Raw genomic sequence first — 13,556 nt, 5'->3', positions numbered from 1 at the left:
CAAGTCAGCAGAAACTACAGAAATTAAGAACACCCATGCAAGAGGTAACGGACCACAGGCAGACGTTCACTCAGCCTTTCAAGTGTCCCTCACGGAGTGCACGCTCTCTCCTGGGCGGGGCGAGCACAGACACTTATCGGGAGTTTAACTACTTTTAAAATGCATTGATACAACCACATCTCACTTTTATTTGGATCAGTCAGCAAACGCTTTTTGGAAACCCCCAATTCTCCAAACCACCTACTTTTCGCACCGCCCTACTCTCGAAGCTCCCACCTCTGCTCCTCAAGCCGGGTCTCCATGGGAGGCGGGGCTGCGTGCTGACGCAGGACGAGCGCGCTGACGTCACGAGCCCCGCCCCCACGGGGCCGCCAACCGGCTTGAACCGCAGCCCCGCGGCGCGGAGGGCGATGAGGCTGGCGCCAACGGCCGGCGTTGCGGCGCGGGAGGCGGCGCGGGAGCGCGGCATTGAGAGACTGGCCTAGCTGGGGCCCGTGGCCCTCCCTCTTCTGGCTGGTACGCAGGTCCTGCGCACGCTGTGTGGCCGCAGCCGCCGGGCGGTGGGCGCCGAAGGGGCCGGGAGGCGAGCCGGGGTCCCCAGGCGGGTGTGGGCATCGTATCCTCAGCCAGCGTCCCCCGAGGCCGCGGTGGGGCCATGATCCACTCGGTGAAGCTGCGCCGCGACAGCGCGGCCGACTTCGTCTCGCACTATGAGTACCTGTGCGCGCTGCAGGACTCGGTGCCTCTGCCCGCCGTGCGCGCTTCCCTGCGGGAGGGCGTGCTGGACTTCAACGCCGACCGCCTCCGCGGGGTGGACTGGGCGCCGCTCCTGAGCACCCTCAAGATTAATAAAGATCTGCCCCTGATCTGTATCAAGAGCTTCTTCCAGCCATGGCTTGGCGAGACAGGTTTGTAGTTCCCGCTTCCAGGGGCTCTCGTGTGGGCGCTGCGAAGCGTGGTTTTAGATGGTGCAAGGTGGAGGGTGGGCACGAGAACCGGTGCCCAGTGCCCGGGTGTGCGTGCACTAGACGGGGCGTGCGGCCTAGGACTCCTGCCAGCTCGGTGACCCTGGCCGAGTGCCTTAAGGCTTCTAGGTCTCAGTGTTCTCATCTGTAGCATGGGCTTCACAGGACCCACTCTCTGTGGCCGTTACAAGGAGGCACTCCGTTAATGCTTGTAGACTCTACAATGTAGAACACTTAGCACAGTTTAGAGCCTCGTTAATTGTTCCACAGATGTTACCTGGTCTGTTGAATGACTTTGTCGGTACAGACCAAAGCGATTAGGAAATTGATATATCCCAGCTTCATTTCCTTTCCGTTAAAACAGGGCTCAGGAAAAAAAAAAATTCTTTTTTAAATAGTCGTATCATATAGTGGGAAGAGCACAGGTGTGAAGGCAGCTTAGGGTTTGAATTCTAGGGCTTATGCTCTCGGTGGCCTGGGCAGGTTACTTTTGAACTACAATCCCCACACTTGTAAAATGACATTAAAAACCACTCTTTCTGTGGATTCTTAGAATTAATTAAGCAGGTTATGTGCGTAAAGTATCCTGGCACTTGAATGAGTTGTCAGAACCAAGGGCTGCTGGAGACGATGCTTCTGCCCTAGGTAATCTCCCCTTCTACTGGGCGGCAGGTAAACACAAGCACAGTAGTCAGTGCTCTGGAAGAAGTGAGTTCAGGTGCTACAGAGCACAGAATCTTTTTTTTTTTAATTTAATTTTTTTTTATTGGAGTATAGTTGATTTACAATATTGTGTTAGTTCCAGGTGTACAGCAAAGTGATCCAGTTATACACATATCCATTCTTTTTCAAATTCTTTTCCCGTACAGTTTGTTACAGGATATGGAGTAGAGTTCCCTGCGCTATGCAGTAGGTCCTTGTTGATTATCTATTTTATATATAGTCGTGTGTATATGTTAATCCCAAACTCCTAATTTATCCCTCCCCGCCCCCCTTTCCCCTTTGCAGAACACAGAATCTTGGAAGGGAAAGTTCAGGGTAGGCTTCTTGGAGGAGGTGCCATCCTTTCTGAGGATATGTAGACGCTCCTGGGGTAGCAGGAGGGAGCAGTGTGTGTCAAAGTTTGAGAAATATAAGAAAATATGGCAAAACTAAGGTACAGGACTGGAACTCAGGGTTTGGAAAGAAATGAGATTTGATACTGGAAACCTAGTGGGGCCCAAGAGAAAGGGGCCTTGTTTGTCCTGTCAGAAGTTTGGATGTTTGTCCTGAAGGCTGTGGGAAACACTGAAGAACAGTGAGATGGAATTCCGGTTTAGAGGCTCACTCGGACCTCCGTGTGGAAGGCAGTTGATTGGGTGCAGGGTGAATTGTAATCTAAGGGTCCCACTTAAGTTATAAAAGGTTGGACTGAATTTTGGAGATCCGAGAGAGAATGGGTGGGGCCTGGTGACCAGTTAGAAAAGTGAGGGCAGCAAGCGTGGGTGACAGTTTACAGCTGCATCTTTTTGTGAGATACAGAGCACAGTAGGAAGGGATTGGGGGTGGGGAGAGGATCTTACGTCATCTTCAGTGCTTTAGAGGGGCCTGGTAGATGGGTCTGGGCCCAAGGTACAGATCTGGGCTTTTTGGGAGGACAGGTGTTTGAAGGCATGGAAGAGACTTAGGTTACCCACAAGAAGATTCAAAGAATCATATAGGTCTGAGAGTTTTTTAAGTGGGTATATTTGAGGATGTTTATAAGCTGAGAGAAAGTAGCCAGTAGAGGAAGGGTGTGAAGATCTAGGAGAGGAAATGATTGTTCATTTGTTTTCAAAAACATGAATACTTGTCATTTGCCTGGCCCTTTTCTAGGGTCTGGGGTTCACACCATCTGTTATCTCTTCTGCAAGGACAGTTCAACTCATCCCCTGGTGAAGAGAAGTCAGATTATTCTTTGCATCCCATTCAGGTGTAGGAACTGTTCTGTACCTCTGAAGGGACTTTACTTAACCAGAGTAATAAGTTAGAAATCAAAAGAAATTATAGCTGGAAGGGACCTTAAAGGCCACTGTACTTAATTTTGCCTAATATTTTACATTGAATGTAAGGAAGATTTATTGCAGAGCCCATTCTATTCAGAGTTCCTTCATTGAACTTTCTTTATGTCTTGCATCCAGGGGGTCTAGCTTGTAGATTTTGGCCTCCTAAATTTGCTTCTTCATCCATATTACATTTTGCCAGGACTATGGCAGAAGCTTCTAGGTGGTTTCGCGGCCCCTGGGCCCAGTTCCTCTAAGTTCATCTGCCTACTCGGGTTGAGTGATCTTCTAAAATAAAAAGATACGCTTAAAATAACGCTGCTAATGGCTTGCCCACACAGAGTTAGTGCATACTAGCCGCCCAGCGTGTGCTCTGCACAGAGGTGTGTAGTCTGAACTGTGCTCGGCCAAGCCTCATGGGGTTATTTGGCCCTGAGGAAGAGGAGCTTTCTGTGATCACTCCCTTTATCTAATCGGTCCTTCAGCAGCGGGGCGCCTTTTTCTAATCAGCGGAGGCACCCTTACTCAGCCAGTGGTAGCCCCAGGCCTCATCACCTGTGGGATGCAAGCCATGCTCTCTCCCAGGCTTGCTACGGCCAACATCTCTATTTTAATTTCTGTCTCTTCTCACACTTGGCCCCCTGGCCTTTAGTCATCCCCACCTGCAGTATTTACAGTGCCCAGCAGGTGTCAGGCTTGAGTGTCTTTGCACAGGTTCTCCCTGTGCAGTTAATGCACCTCCTACTGCAACTCTGCATAGCCTCATCTTTCTAGATTCTACTTCAGGGTTATCATGAAGCCATCACTTAGATATAACTTTTTGCCTCCAAAGGAATCTCTGTGCATAAAGGTTATGTTTCTTTATCTCATGTGATTGAAATTTTGAGTTTACACATGTCCCTCCTTAATGAAGGCTTTAAGGGCAGGAGTCGTTTCTAATCCTTAGCACAGAGCAGATGCTTTTTTTTTCTTTTTGGATGCTTTTTAATGATGATAAAATGTATGGTTTAAATCACTCATTTTACAATAATTTTGCTTTAGGTTCTGACAGAAATAAAGTTTACAGAAGTCGTGTTCCTGCGATAAGAAATAAAGATGTGACCTTCCAGTTGTGTAAAGCTCTTAAATGCTGTGTAAGTGCGTCGGGTGCGCTAAGGAACCTGGAGCTAAATGGGCTAGTTCTGAGAGAGAGAGACTTAACTATGTTAACAAAGGTAAGCCTTCATTGTGTCCTGCCAACATTTGATAGTTGCTTTTGGGGCATACTAAACCAATAAAATTTTAAACTTTTTCTCCCCATTAAAGGGATTGAATAAATCGGCCACTTTGGTGCACCTGTGTCTTGCGAATTGTCCACTTGGAGATGGAGGTTTAGAAAGTGAGTTTCAGTCTTGTTTAAGTCTCTTCCCATCAGACTGGTCTCGTGATTTCCTACACACCATGTCTGTCTACCTTTTTCTGTCTACCTTTTCTTGGTGTTGTTCATGCCTGGATTGTCTCCTGTACCTGCTCAAACCTTGGTCCATTCTCATTTGTACCATGGAAGTTTGTCATGCTGGATACTCTCAGAACTAATTTTGCTTAAGTTTGTGTTAAGCCACAAACCACACATTTTGTATATTTTCTGTTTTTTGTGTTTGTTTATATTTTTATGGTTTCTCTTCAAGAAATATTATGGGAAGGGAAATAGCAAGATGTAAAGAGCAAAAAAGTCATTGTTATCTTTAAATTGTTAAAACATCTGTCTGCAATCATAATTGTAATGCACTGTGGTATGTGTTAAAATAGGAAATATATGTAACGTCCCGTAGGAGCAGTAAACTCAGTGGTGTTGGCGGGGGTGTATCATGGAAGTAATCACAAAGCAGGTGACTGTTGGTTGGGGTCCTGAAACATTAGTGTGTGTTCCCTGTGTCCAGTAGTGGTCTGGAGGGGTCAGGAAGCCTGCCTTTCAATTTGAGGGAACAGAGGGTTTGAGGTCCTCTATCTTCTATTGCTCTAGTATATTGCATAGCACCTAATAAAATACTGGGTTTATAGTTGACATTTAAATCATTGATTGATAATCAAGATTGGGATGTATCACTGGAAATGAAAATAGGAAGAGTCTTATGCTTTTTAGGTTTTTCTTTTTTTTCCTACGTCTCAAAAGGTATGTAGTACTTTAGTGACTGGGAATAAAGTTTGCAGTATTCAGTGTATTCAGTTTTAGTATCTAACTAGAATTAAACTGTTGCTGTAAACTGGAATAACACTTTGTTACTGACAAGTTTTAGAATACATCAGTTTGTCAATTACCTGTTTGGGAAGATTGTAGTTAATGATTTCAAGAATGTGGCTATAAACCTCCAATTGACTCAAGAAAAGCAGATAAGTCAAGATTGACAAATGTATAGGCTCTTCTTCTTATTGTGTGTGTGGTTTTTTTTTTCCTTTTAGTTATTTGTCAAGGTATAAAGAACTCTATCACTCTTAAGACAGTAAACTTCACGGGGTGTAATCTGACATGGCAGGGAGCAGATCACATGGCCAAGATCTTAAAGGTGATTTTATGTTTAAACTTTCATGAAAACATACGTGATTGAAGCACATTAATATATTGATACAGATGGCAGTTAATTTTTGTCTTTTGATACATGTGAGTGCAGCTTTAGTTTTGTTGAAAGAATATGACCAGTTTTCAGTTCGGGATTCTACCATTTAGTAAAGATAGTACACTTAATTTTAGAAATCAGAGATTTAATATATAATACATAATAATACTTTCATGTATTTTTAGTTACTGAAAACATTTATTGTGATACTGTGAAGAAACTATGCCATTATAGTCTTAAAGACTTAAATGAATCCAGTGTTTATTAGCTGATGTAGTTTATAAACTAATAAAAATCACTACATCAGCAATTTGTAAATACAGTTTTTAAAATAATGCCTTAACAACTTTACAGTGGTTATAATTACTGTATTTAGGCTTAAAGTTATTTAATAATTTGACATGAAGCCTTTTTAATAGTTTTATGGTGCAGATCAGGGATAGGTAAACTATGGCTGGTGGGCCAGATCCAGCCCGTCGCCTGGTAAAGAAAGTTTTTTTGGAACATAGTCGCACCCATTGTTTACATGGTAGCTGTGGCTACTTTCACCCTACACCAGTGGGGTAGAGTAGTTGCAACAGAAACTGTATAGCCCACAAAGCTGGAAATTTTTAAATTTAGATTTTAAAAATTGAAAAATTCTTTGAGCCTATACAGGGCAAGTTCATTGACCCCTGGGGTAGAAAACAGTCAAGAACTTGGGTGCCGAAGCCAAATGGCCTAGGTTCAAATTCCCTTTCTCCCATTTCATAGCTAGTGACCATGGACAAATCACTTAACCTCTATGCCTCATTATGAGGTTTAAATGAACTAATTTGTATAAATAGTGCCTGGCACATAATAAGCACTGTGTAAGTGATTGCTGTTATTTCTGCTTGTAGCTTTTATAAGTTATTGTTAATAGAAAAATGACACTAATGATTTTCCTTTTAGAGTGTCAGAGGCACTTTGAGTCTTATTTTTTCAAGAATGTAATAAGACTTTTTTCATTTAAAGTCAGTGTTCTCTATTACCAAACTTTATTTTATGAATATAAAGAATTGAATGTCTTTAAGACAATACTTGTGGTTAAATGTCAAACCATTATTTTCCCAAGGCACATCCAACTGGCTCTGCATAGTCCAGGCCTCTAAAGTTTGTGTGCATACCCTGGGTAGCATGTGAGATCCATTTTGTAAATATAGTTTTTAAAATAATGCCTGGAACTTCCCTGGCAGTTCAGCAGTTAAGACTCTGTGCTCCCAATGCAGGGGGCCCGGGTTCGATCCCTGCTCAAGGAACTAGATCCCACATGCATGCTGTAACTAAGAGCCCACATGCCACAACTGAAAGATCTGGCATGCCGCAACTAAAGACCCGGCACAGCCAAATAAATAAATAAATAAATAAATAATTTTTAAAAAATAAATAAAATAATGCCTTAGGAGTTAGGAAAAGAAAATATTAGAACCTGTTTACCTTTGTATCATTTAAAAAATATCTGTGTAGTTTATAATGTACATAAATTATATGTATAGAACTTCCTGTATATAATTTGTTACTAAATAAGATGCATATTAAAAAGTTTTCTTATGGGTTGCCCAGTCAGGTGTTTGGAGACCATAAGAGTATGGAATGATGAAATTTAGAACCTCAGCAATGATAGAATTTAGAACCAATTCCCTGACTTAGAAGATAAGGAAAATAATTCATGGACTGTAATTGAGTTGTCCAACTTTACATAACTGTTCAAGAACAGGTCATCCAGTGGCTGGAATCTAATCACTGACCGACTAGAATCTGGATCACTGGACTCGTAAACCAGAACTGACTTTAATTTCTCAGGTTGATTCTCCTGGCATATATGCTTGATGTGTGTGTGTGTAAATCTCTGACATAATAAGCCATACGCAGTAGGCACACACTGTTTCCTTATTCAAGCATCGTAATTTTATCCCATTAAATCTTTGAAGTATCAGACTATCAGAAGGCATGAAGAAACCTGGGCTGAGAGTCTTCGTTACAGGAGACCTGATCTTGACTGTATGGCTGGTTTGAGGCGCATCACTCTGAACTGCAACACGCTCATTGGTGACCTGGGTGCAAGTGCTTTTGCAGAATCTCTTAGTGAGGATTTGTGGCTTAGAGGTAAATTCTAAAATTGAAAATATTGAATTTTTAATATTATATATGCTTAGCTTTTGGCATGATACGTTGTGATAGGATTTTTTTTTAAAGCCTCATTTTTCTGATAGCTTTTATTTTGCTTTTAAACTTTCTCTAAGAGTTGCATGTATTCTTTATAGAAAATACAGAGTAACAAGAGAACAATTACCTATAATCTGAATACCCAAACGTAATCACTGTTCATTTTGGTGTATGTACTTTCAGTCTTTCTTTTTTCTATAAATATATTTGTACACTTAGGGATTACAAAAATAGAATTGTAGTATACTTGCTATTTCATATTCCTGCTTTTTTCACTTAATGATGTATCATGTAGTATCCCATAGTATTGATGTCCCATAGTTTAATCAATTCTTTGCGATTAGAGTTAGTTTGCTTTTCCCTGTCAGAAACAATGTGAATACGTTGTATATACATCTCTGTGTCCATCGGGATTACTTCTGTAAAATAAGTTACTAGAAGTGGAATGACTAAGTGTGACATATTTTTAAGACTGTTGATACACATTGCCAAATTACCATCCAGAAATGCTATGCCAATTTGTAGTCCACCCCAACAGTGGATGTGAAGCCTGCCTCTCACAAACACTGGCTTGTAGCACTTTTAAAAAACTGTAAAACTACAAAAATGAGTACCTCTCCATTTTTTATGCAAGTAGGATTACTCCAAATTTTATAACTTTTTTCAGTTAATTTAGTATGAGCATTTTAGCAAGTCAGTAAATTTGCATCTACTGCATCATTTTTTGTGACTGTTCAGTGTTTCATATATGAATATGCCACAGTACACATAGCTTATCCATTCTTGTATATAAGCTATGTCCAGGTTTTCAGTTACAAATAGTACTCTGATATATATCCTTACCTATATCTCTGACTATTTCTTTTGGTTAAATTCTTAGAAAGGGAGTTGTTGGGTCAAAAGGGTATATACATTTTAAAGGCTTTTATTACAGATTTATTACAGAATCTTGGCTTAATCTGATAGGAGAATAACCACATTTTGTTTATTTTGTATTCATTTGATTTACTAGTGAGGTTTACTGGCTGTTTGTATTAATTTGGCTAGTTGCTTAATTATACCCTGTGTCCATTCTTCTGTAGTGAGAGTTTTTGTAAGGGTTGTATCACATCCTGTCAGATCCATATGTCTGACTTGCTATTTCTGTGTGTCATGGGGTGTTGAAAGACTTCAGTTATTTTAATGTGATGGTACACACAGCACTTTAAAAAAAGACTCATGATAGTTTCCTTTCATGTAATATTTTTTAATACCTGTGCTTTTGTGATGATCCCTTTTGTTTAAATGAGTAGGTTGTTCAGCCCCAGAACTACTAGAATTCATGATCATTTATTCTGGTTTTTGTCTGACTTTTTACTGAGAGAGTTCTTGACCATGATACTTTCATGATAGGTTTTTAGTATGTATTCTCTATTCACACATTCTTTGAATTTGTTATTATTTGTATCCTCTTAGACTTGTCTTTTTGTTCTAAAACTAACAGAACAACAAAAAAGTTGTTCCATTTCTTCTATTTTGTTTTCCCCTTTTAACTAGTTTCAACTGTGATTTGGAGCTCAAGATCATGATCAAAAGAATGCAGTGCATTTCTGAGCTCCACCAGTTTTTGCTTGTGAGGTTTACACTGCCACTGCCGCCCTTGCTAATTATGAACTGAGATTCATTTTGTGATGTTTTTTGCTCATAGGTTATATACAGTTATTCTTCAATTCTTTAATTGTAAAAAATGTTCCATGATTTTTTGGTACTAAAGGCAGGGTTATCATTGCACATCCAAGAAGAGGTTTTTAAATTGGATTATGCATTATGTGTGTGTGTATACGTTTCTGTTTTTTTCCATACCCAAAATTACAAACCTGCCATGACTGGTCTTGTGCAGGACTCTTCCACACGTGAGAAAATGAGAGTTGTCTATATGTTAAATCTGTATAGAGTTAGCAAGTGACCTTTTGTCTTTCATCCAAAGCACTTGACCTGCAGCAGTGTGGCCTCACCAGTGAAGGAGCAAAGGCTTTACTAAAAGCCCTTGAAACCAACAGAACTCTGGTCATTCTGGATATAAGAAAAAATCCACTTGTTGGTATGTGGTCATTTTTTTTTTTAATTGATTAACACATAGCAAAACAAAAAGAATTTGTTCACATATTGACAATTTTTAAAACTTAATGTGTTGAACTTTCCTCATCGTATACAGTTGACCCTTGAACAACGTGGGGTTAAGGGTGCCGACCCCCACGCAGTTGAAAATCTCGGTATAAGTTTATAGTCAGTGGTTCCACATCTGTGGATTCAACCAACCTTGGCTCGTGTAGGACGAGAGTACATATTTATTGAAAAATATCCGTGTGTCAATGGACCCGCGAGGTTCAAACCCATGTTTTTCAAGCGTCAACTGTACTTTTCTAATGTTGCACTTCCCTTATGTTTTTAGCAGATAATTTACTAATTAAAGTGAGTTATACTTGTAAATTGTTCTTATCTCTACTCTGAACAGAGGTGAACCTAGATACTAAGCCTGCTTCCACCAAGAGCATTATTTCCTTCTTGTGCAACCTCTGAATTCTTGCAAAGAGTACTTTATTCACTTGTCAGTTTAACAAATAATTTTTTTAATACCTTCTGTGTGCCAGGTACGGGTTTGGGCACTAGGGATAAAGCAGTGAACCAGACAGACAAAAGCCTTGCCCTCATGGAGCTTACATTCTAGTGAAGTGGTTCAGATAGAAATGAGTAAACAGATAAGTAATATAATTTTAGATAGAAGGAAGTGCAAAAATATCTTAATATAAGGAGAGTGAGGGGGGGCAGGTAGGACTCCATTGGATAGGTTTGTTAGGGGACAGCTTCACTGGAGAAGTGGCATTTGAACGGAGACCTGAATGAAGAGAGGAGCAAGCCATGGAAGATCTTGGGTAAGCACATTCCAGGACAAGGAGGCAATGCGTATGCAGGCATGTAGGTGGGTGGAGTATTTAAGGAAAAGCAAGGAGGCCAGCATGGCCAGAGTACTGAGTGAAGAAGAGTGCGGTATGACATGAGGTCAAGGAGCTAGCCAGGGGTCTGATCTTGTAAAGTCTTGAAGGCCAGAGTAAAGATGTGGATTATTCTAAATGAGTAGAGGGTTTTGAACTGGAAAAAGGCATGATCCAAATAGTATCTCAATAAGGTGACCTGGTATAGAGAATAGACTTGGGGGGATAAAGAAGAGAAACAGGGAGACCAGTTAGGAGACTATCACAGTGGTCCAAATAAGAGATGTTTATGGCTTAGCTTAGGTTGGAAGTTTGGAGCAAGTGAAAAGTGGTTGAATTCAGGTTGTGTTTTGAGGGTGTAGCTAAGAAGACTTGCAGATAGATTAGATGTGGGGTATGAAGGAAATAGTAACAAGGAGACAAGTCGTTGATGATTATGTGTGCAACTGGGTGGTATCACTTAGAAAAAGGGGGCTGATGGGAGGAGCAGCTTTTGAGGGAATATCAGGACTTTGGTTTGATGTCTTAGATGCCCTTTAGGTATCTAAGTGTCTGTACAGTGCTCAGACTGTACTTTCTATCTAAAGGTATCCAAAGCCACTTTAGATGCAAAATGTTTAAAGTTGACCTTTGCTGCTGCCAAAATAGTAGCCATTGGGGGCAGTCTGCAAGATGGCATCTTAGGTTTTTGAGCAAGAAATTAGAATACACAAAGGGGGAAATAAGTGTATAATTACGTAATGTAGATTTCATATTTAATTTTATGGGAAAAGCAATAATTAGTTGGCTTTTGGTTTTAAATGGAAATAGTCACTCATTGGGAAATAATTATTCTAATTTCAATTTATTTTACTTTAGATCATTCTGTGATGAAAGCGGTTATCAAAAAAGTTCTCCAGAATGGAAGGAGTGCCAAGTCAGAGGTATATAATGTGTTTTAGTTCTCTCGGAAGAATTTCTCTTTAATGGTTGGTTTTTCTTTCTTCCTTAAAAGAAAATTATCAAGGTACTTTCTGCCATCTTAAAACTAAGTTTTTAGTCAAATCAAATGGCTTTTCTGTCTTTGAAAATGTTGTGTGATTCTTTAATTTGGGTTCTGAGAAATGCAGATTGAAAACCTTTTATTAACTTAAAATATCTTAATTTCCAGTTAAGATCAAACCCTCATAAATTACCTGGAACTTAAATGGCATATTTATTATTTCTTTCTCAGTACCAGTGGATAACTTCTCCATCTGTGAAGGAACCATCCAAAGCTGCTAGGCAGAAAAAGAGAACTATAATTTTGGGAAGTGGTCGAAAAGGAAAAGCTACTATTAGAATTGGTAACTTTTTCTTGTTTTTAATGCTACTAGAACTTATACCCCTTATGTTTTCCAGTGTGCTAAAATTAAAACAGCATCACATGCATATTAGGAGGACTATAATTATTTTGATACTTATGAGAATTTATAGAATATAGATATAATAAATGAATTTAAAGAGATGTTAATATTAACCAACATTATTGTTTGGATTTCATAAAAAGTTCATTATTTTGAAAATATTTCCTGGTTGATGATTACTTCTAATACTTTGCAACTGAAATTTGGGGTGCACTTTGATGATAATTTTAGTAGTGGTGCTTTTGAGGGATGATTTTTTTTTTTAATGAAGACTTACCTTTTGTGCTATAAGAAACAAAATTTCTTCCCAGTTCCAACCTTCCCATTGTTCCCTTCTTCTTTCTTAGAAATTCTTACCTAAGTTTTTGATTCAGGTAATATCTTGTTTCTCTCAATGATAACAAAAACTTGAGATACGTATTATCCTTATAAAAGACTTCTACAGACAAGTTTATTGACCTAGATGGAACATTTTAGAAAAACATTTTCTAAATGTTTACTGTAATGTGTATTTAATTTTCCAAATGATAGTTAACCCAGGATTTTACAACTAAGCCTATAATTTTGTTACCAAATGTAATAAAAAGCTTTTAAAACCCTTTAACAATCAGTGGTATAAGTTTCACATTCTCCTGGATATATAAATGTGGTATAATTCACTTCTACTGATAACGTTTGTATTGTTTCTAAGAGACCTTAACTTTTTATTTTCTGGAACATATTATCTTTAGTCACAAATAGTCTTTTTTTTTGTTGATAAGAATGAATAGCAGGAGCAACATTTGTTAAACCAAATCTAATATGAAACTGACTCTTTCTTGTGAGTAAATTTGAATTTTGAAACAGTAAAACAATAAGGTTTAATATAAAGCAAAATAAATTTTTTATGTTTATGATCTGCCAATTTCCCAGGAAAAGTTTTGTGGTGACTTTAGTTATATATCAGATACATTAAAGTCACCAATGGACAACAACACATCTTTTATTTAGGTGCCATCTGAAAGTTTTAAAAATTTGTTGACTTAATATCACTGAACTGTCCACTTTACAATGGTTAAAATGATAAATTTTCTGTTTTGTGTATTTTACCACAATTTTAAAAAAACGTGTTGTTTGAAGATTTTTAGGTTTTATAAAGGTATTGTATTAGCATAAGAATGAAAAATTTAAAAGACCACCTCTAATCTCATTATCTTGTCAAGCAATATTTACATTTTTATTTTCTCTTCCTGTTGTCTATAAACATAATTCCACATAGCTTAAATATAATTTGCCATTCTTATCTTTTCATATTAAATTTAAATTTTATGATTCATAGTTATACTTTTTAACATTGTATTCACAAGTTTTCATTGGTCAATTTTTTAAATTGGTGAAAAATTGGAAATAACCTAAAATAAACTATTGTAAACATCTTCATAAATACAGCTTT

At 38.9% G+C, this 13,556-nt stretch overlaps 1 protein-coding gene across 1 annotated transcript in view; it reads left to right on the top strand.

Annotated features, from left to right (window-relative positions):
* Nucleotides 1–570: 570 nt before the first annotated feature.
* The window catches only part of CEP78 (centrosomal protein 78), a 30,869-nt gene continuing 17,883 nt past the window's right edge, over nucleotides 571–13,556 (top strand). Inside the window, exons 1-8 of the mRNA XM_061201169.1 lie at nucleotides 571–908; nucleotides 4,028–4,200; nucleotides 4,292–4,364; nucleotides 5,426–5,529; nucleotides 7,533–7,707; nucleotides 9,734–9,847; nucleotides 11,598–11,662; nucleotides 11,953–12,064. Coding sequence (XP_061057152.1) covers nucleotides 656–908; nucleotides 4,028–4,200; nucleotides 4,292–4,364; nucleotides 5,426–5,529; nucleotides 7,533–7,707; nucleotides 9,734–9,847; nucleotides 11,598–11,662; nucleotides 11,953–12,064 — 1,069 coding nt within the window. The 5' untranslated portion in view covers nucleotides 571–655. The remainder of the gene's footprint in view (nucleotides 909–4,027; nucleotides 4,201–4,291; nucleotides 4,365–5,425; nucleotides 5,530–7,532; nucleotides 7,708–9,733; nucleotides 9,848–11,597; nucleotides 11,663–11,952; nucleotides 12,065–13,556) is intronic.

The sequence above is a fragment of the Eubalaena glacialis genome, chromosome 9 (assembly GCF_028564815.1).
Source record: "Eubalaena glacialis isolate mEubGla1 chromosome 9, mEubGla1.1.hap2.+ XY, whole genome shotgun sequence".
NCBI lineage: Eukaryota > Metazoa > Chordata > Mammalia > Artiodactyla > Balaenidae > Eubalaena > Eubalaena glacialis.
This window is presented reverse-complemented; position numbering and strand designations above follow the sequence as displayed.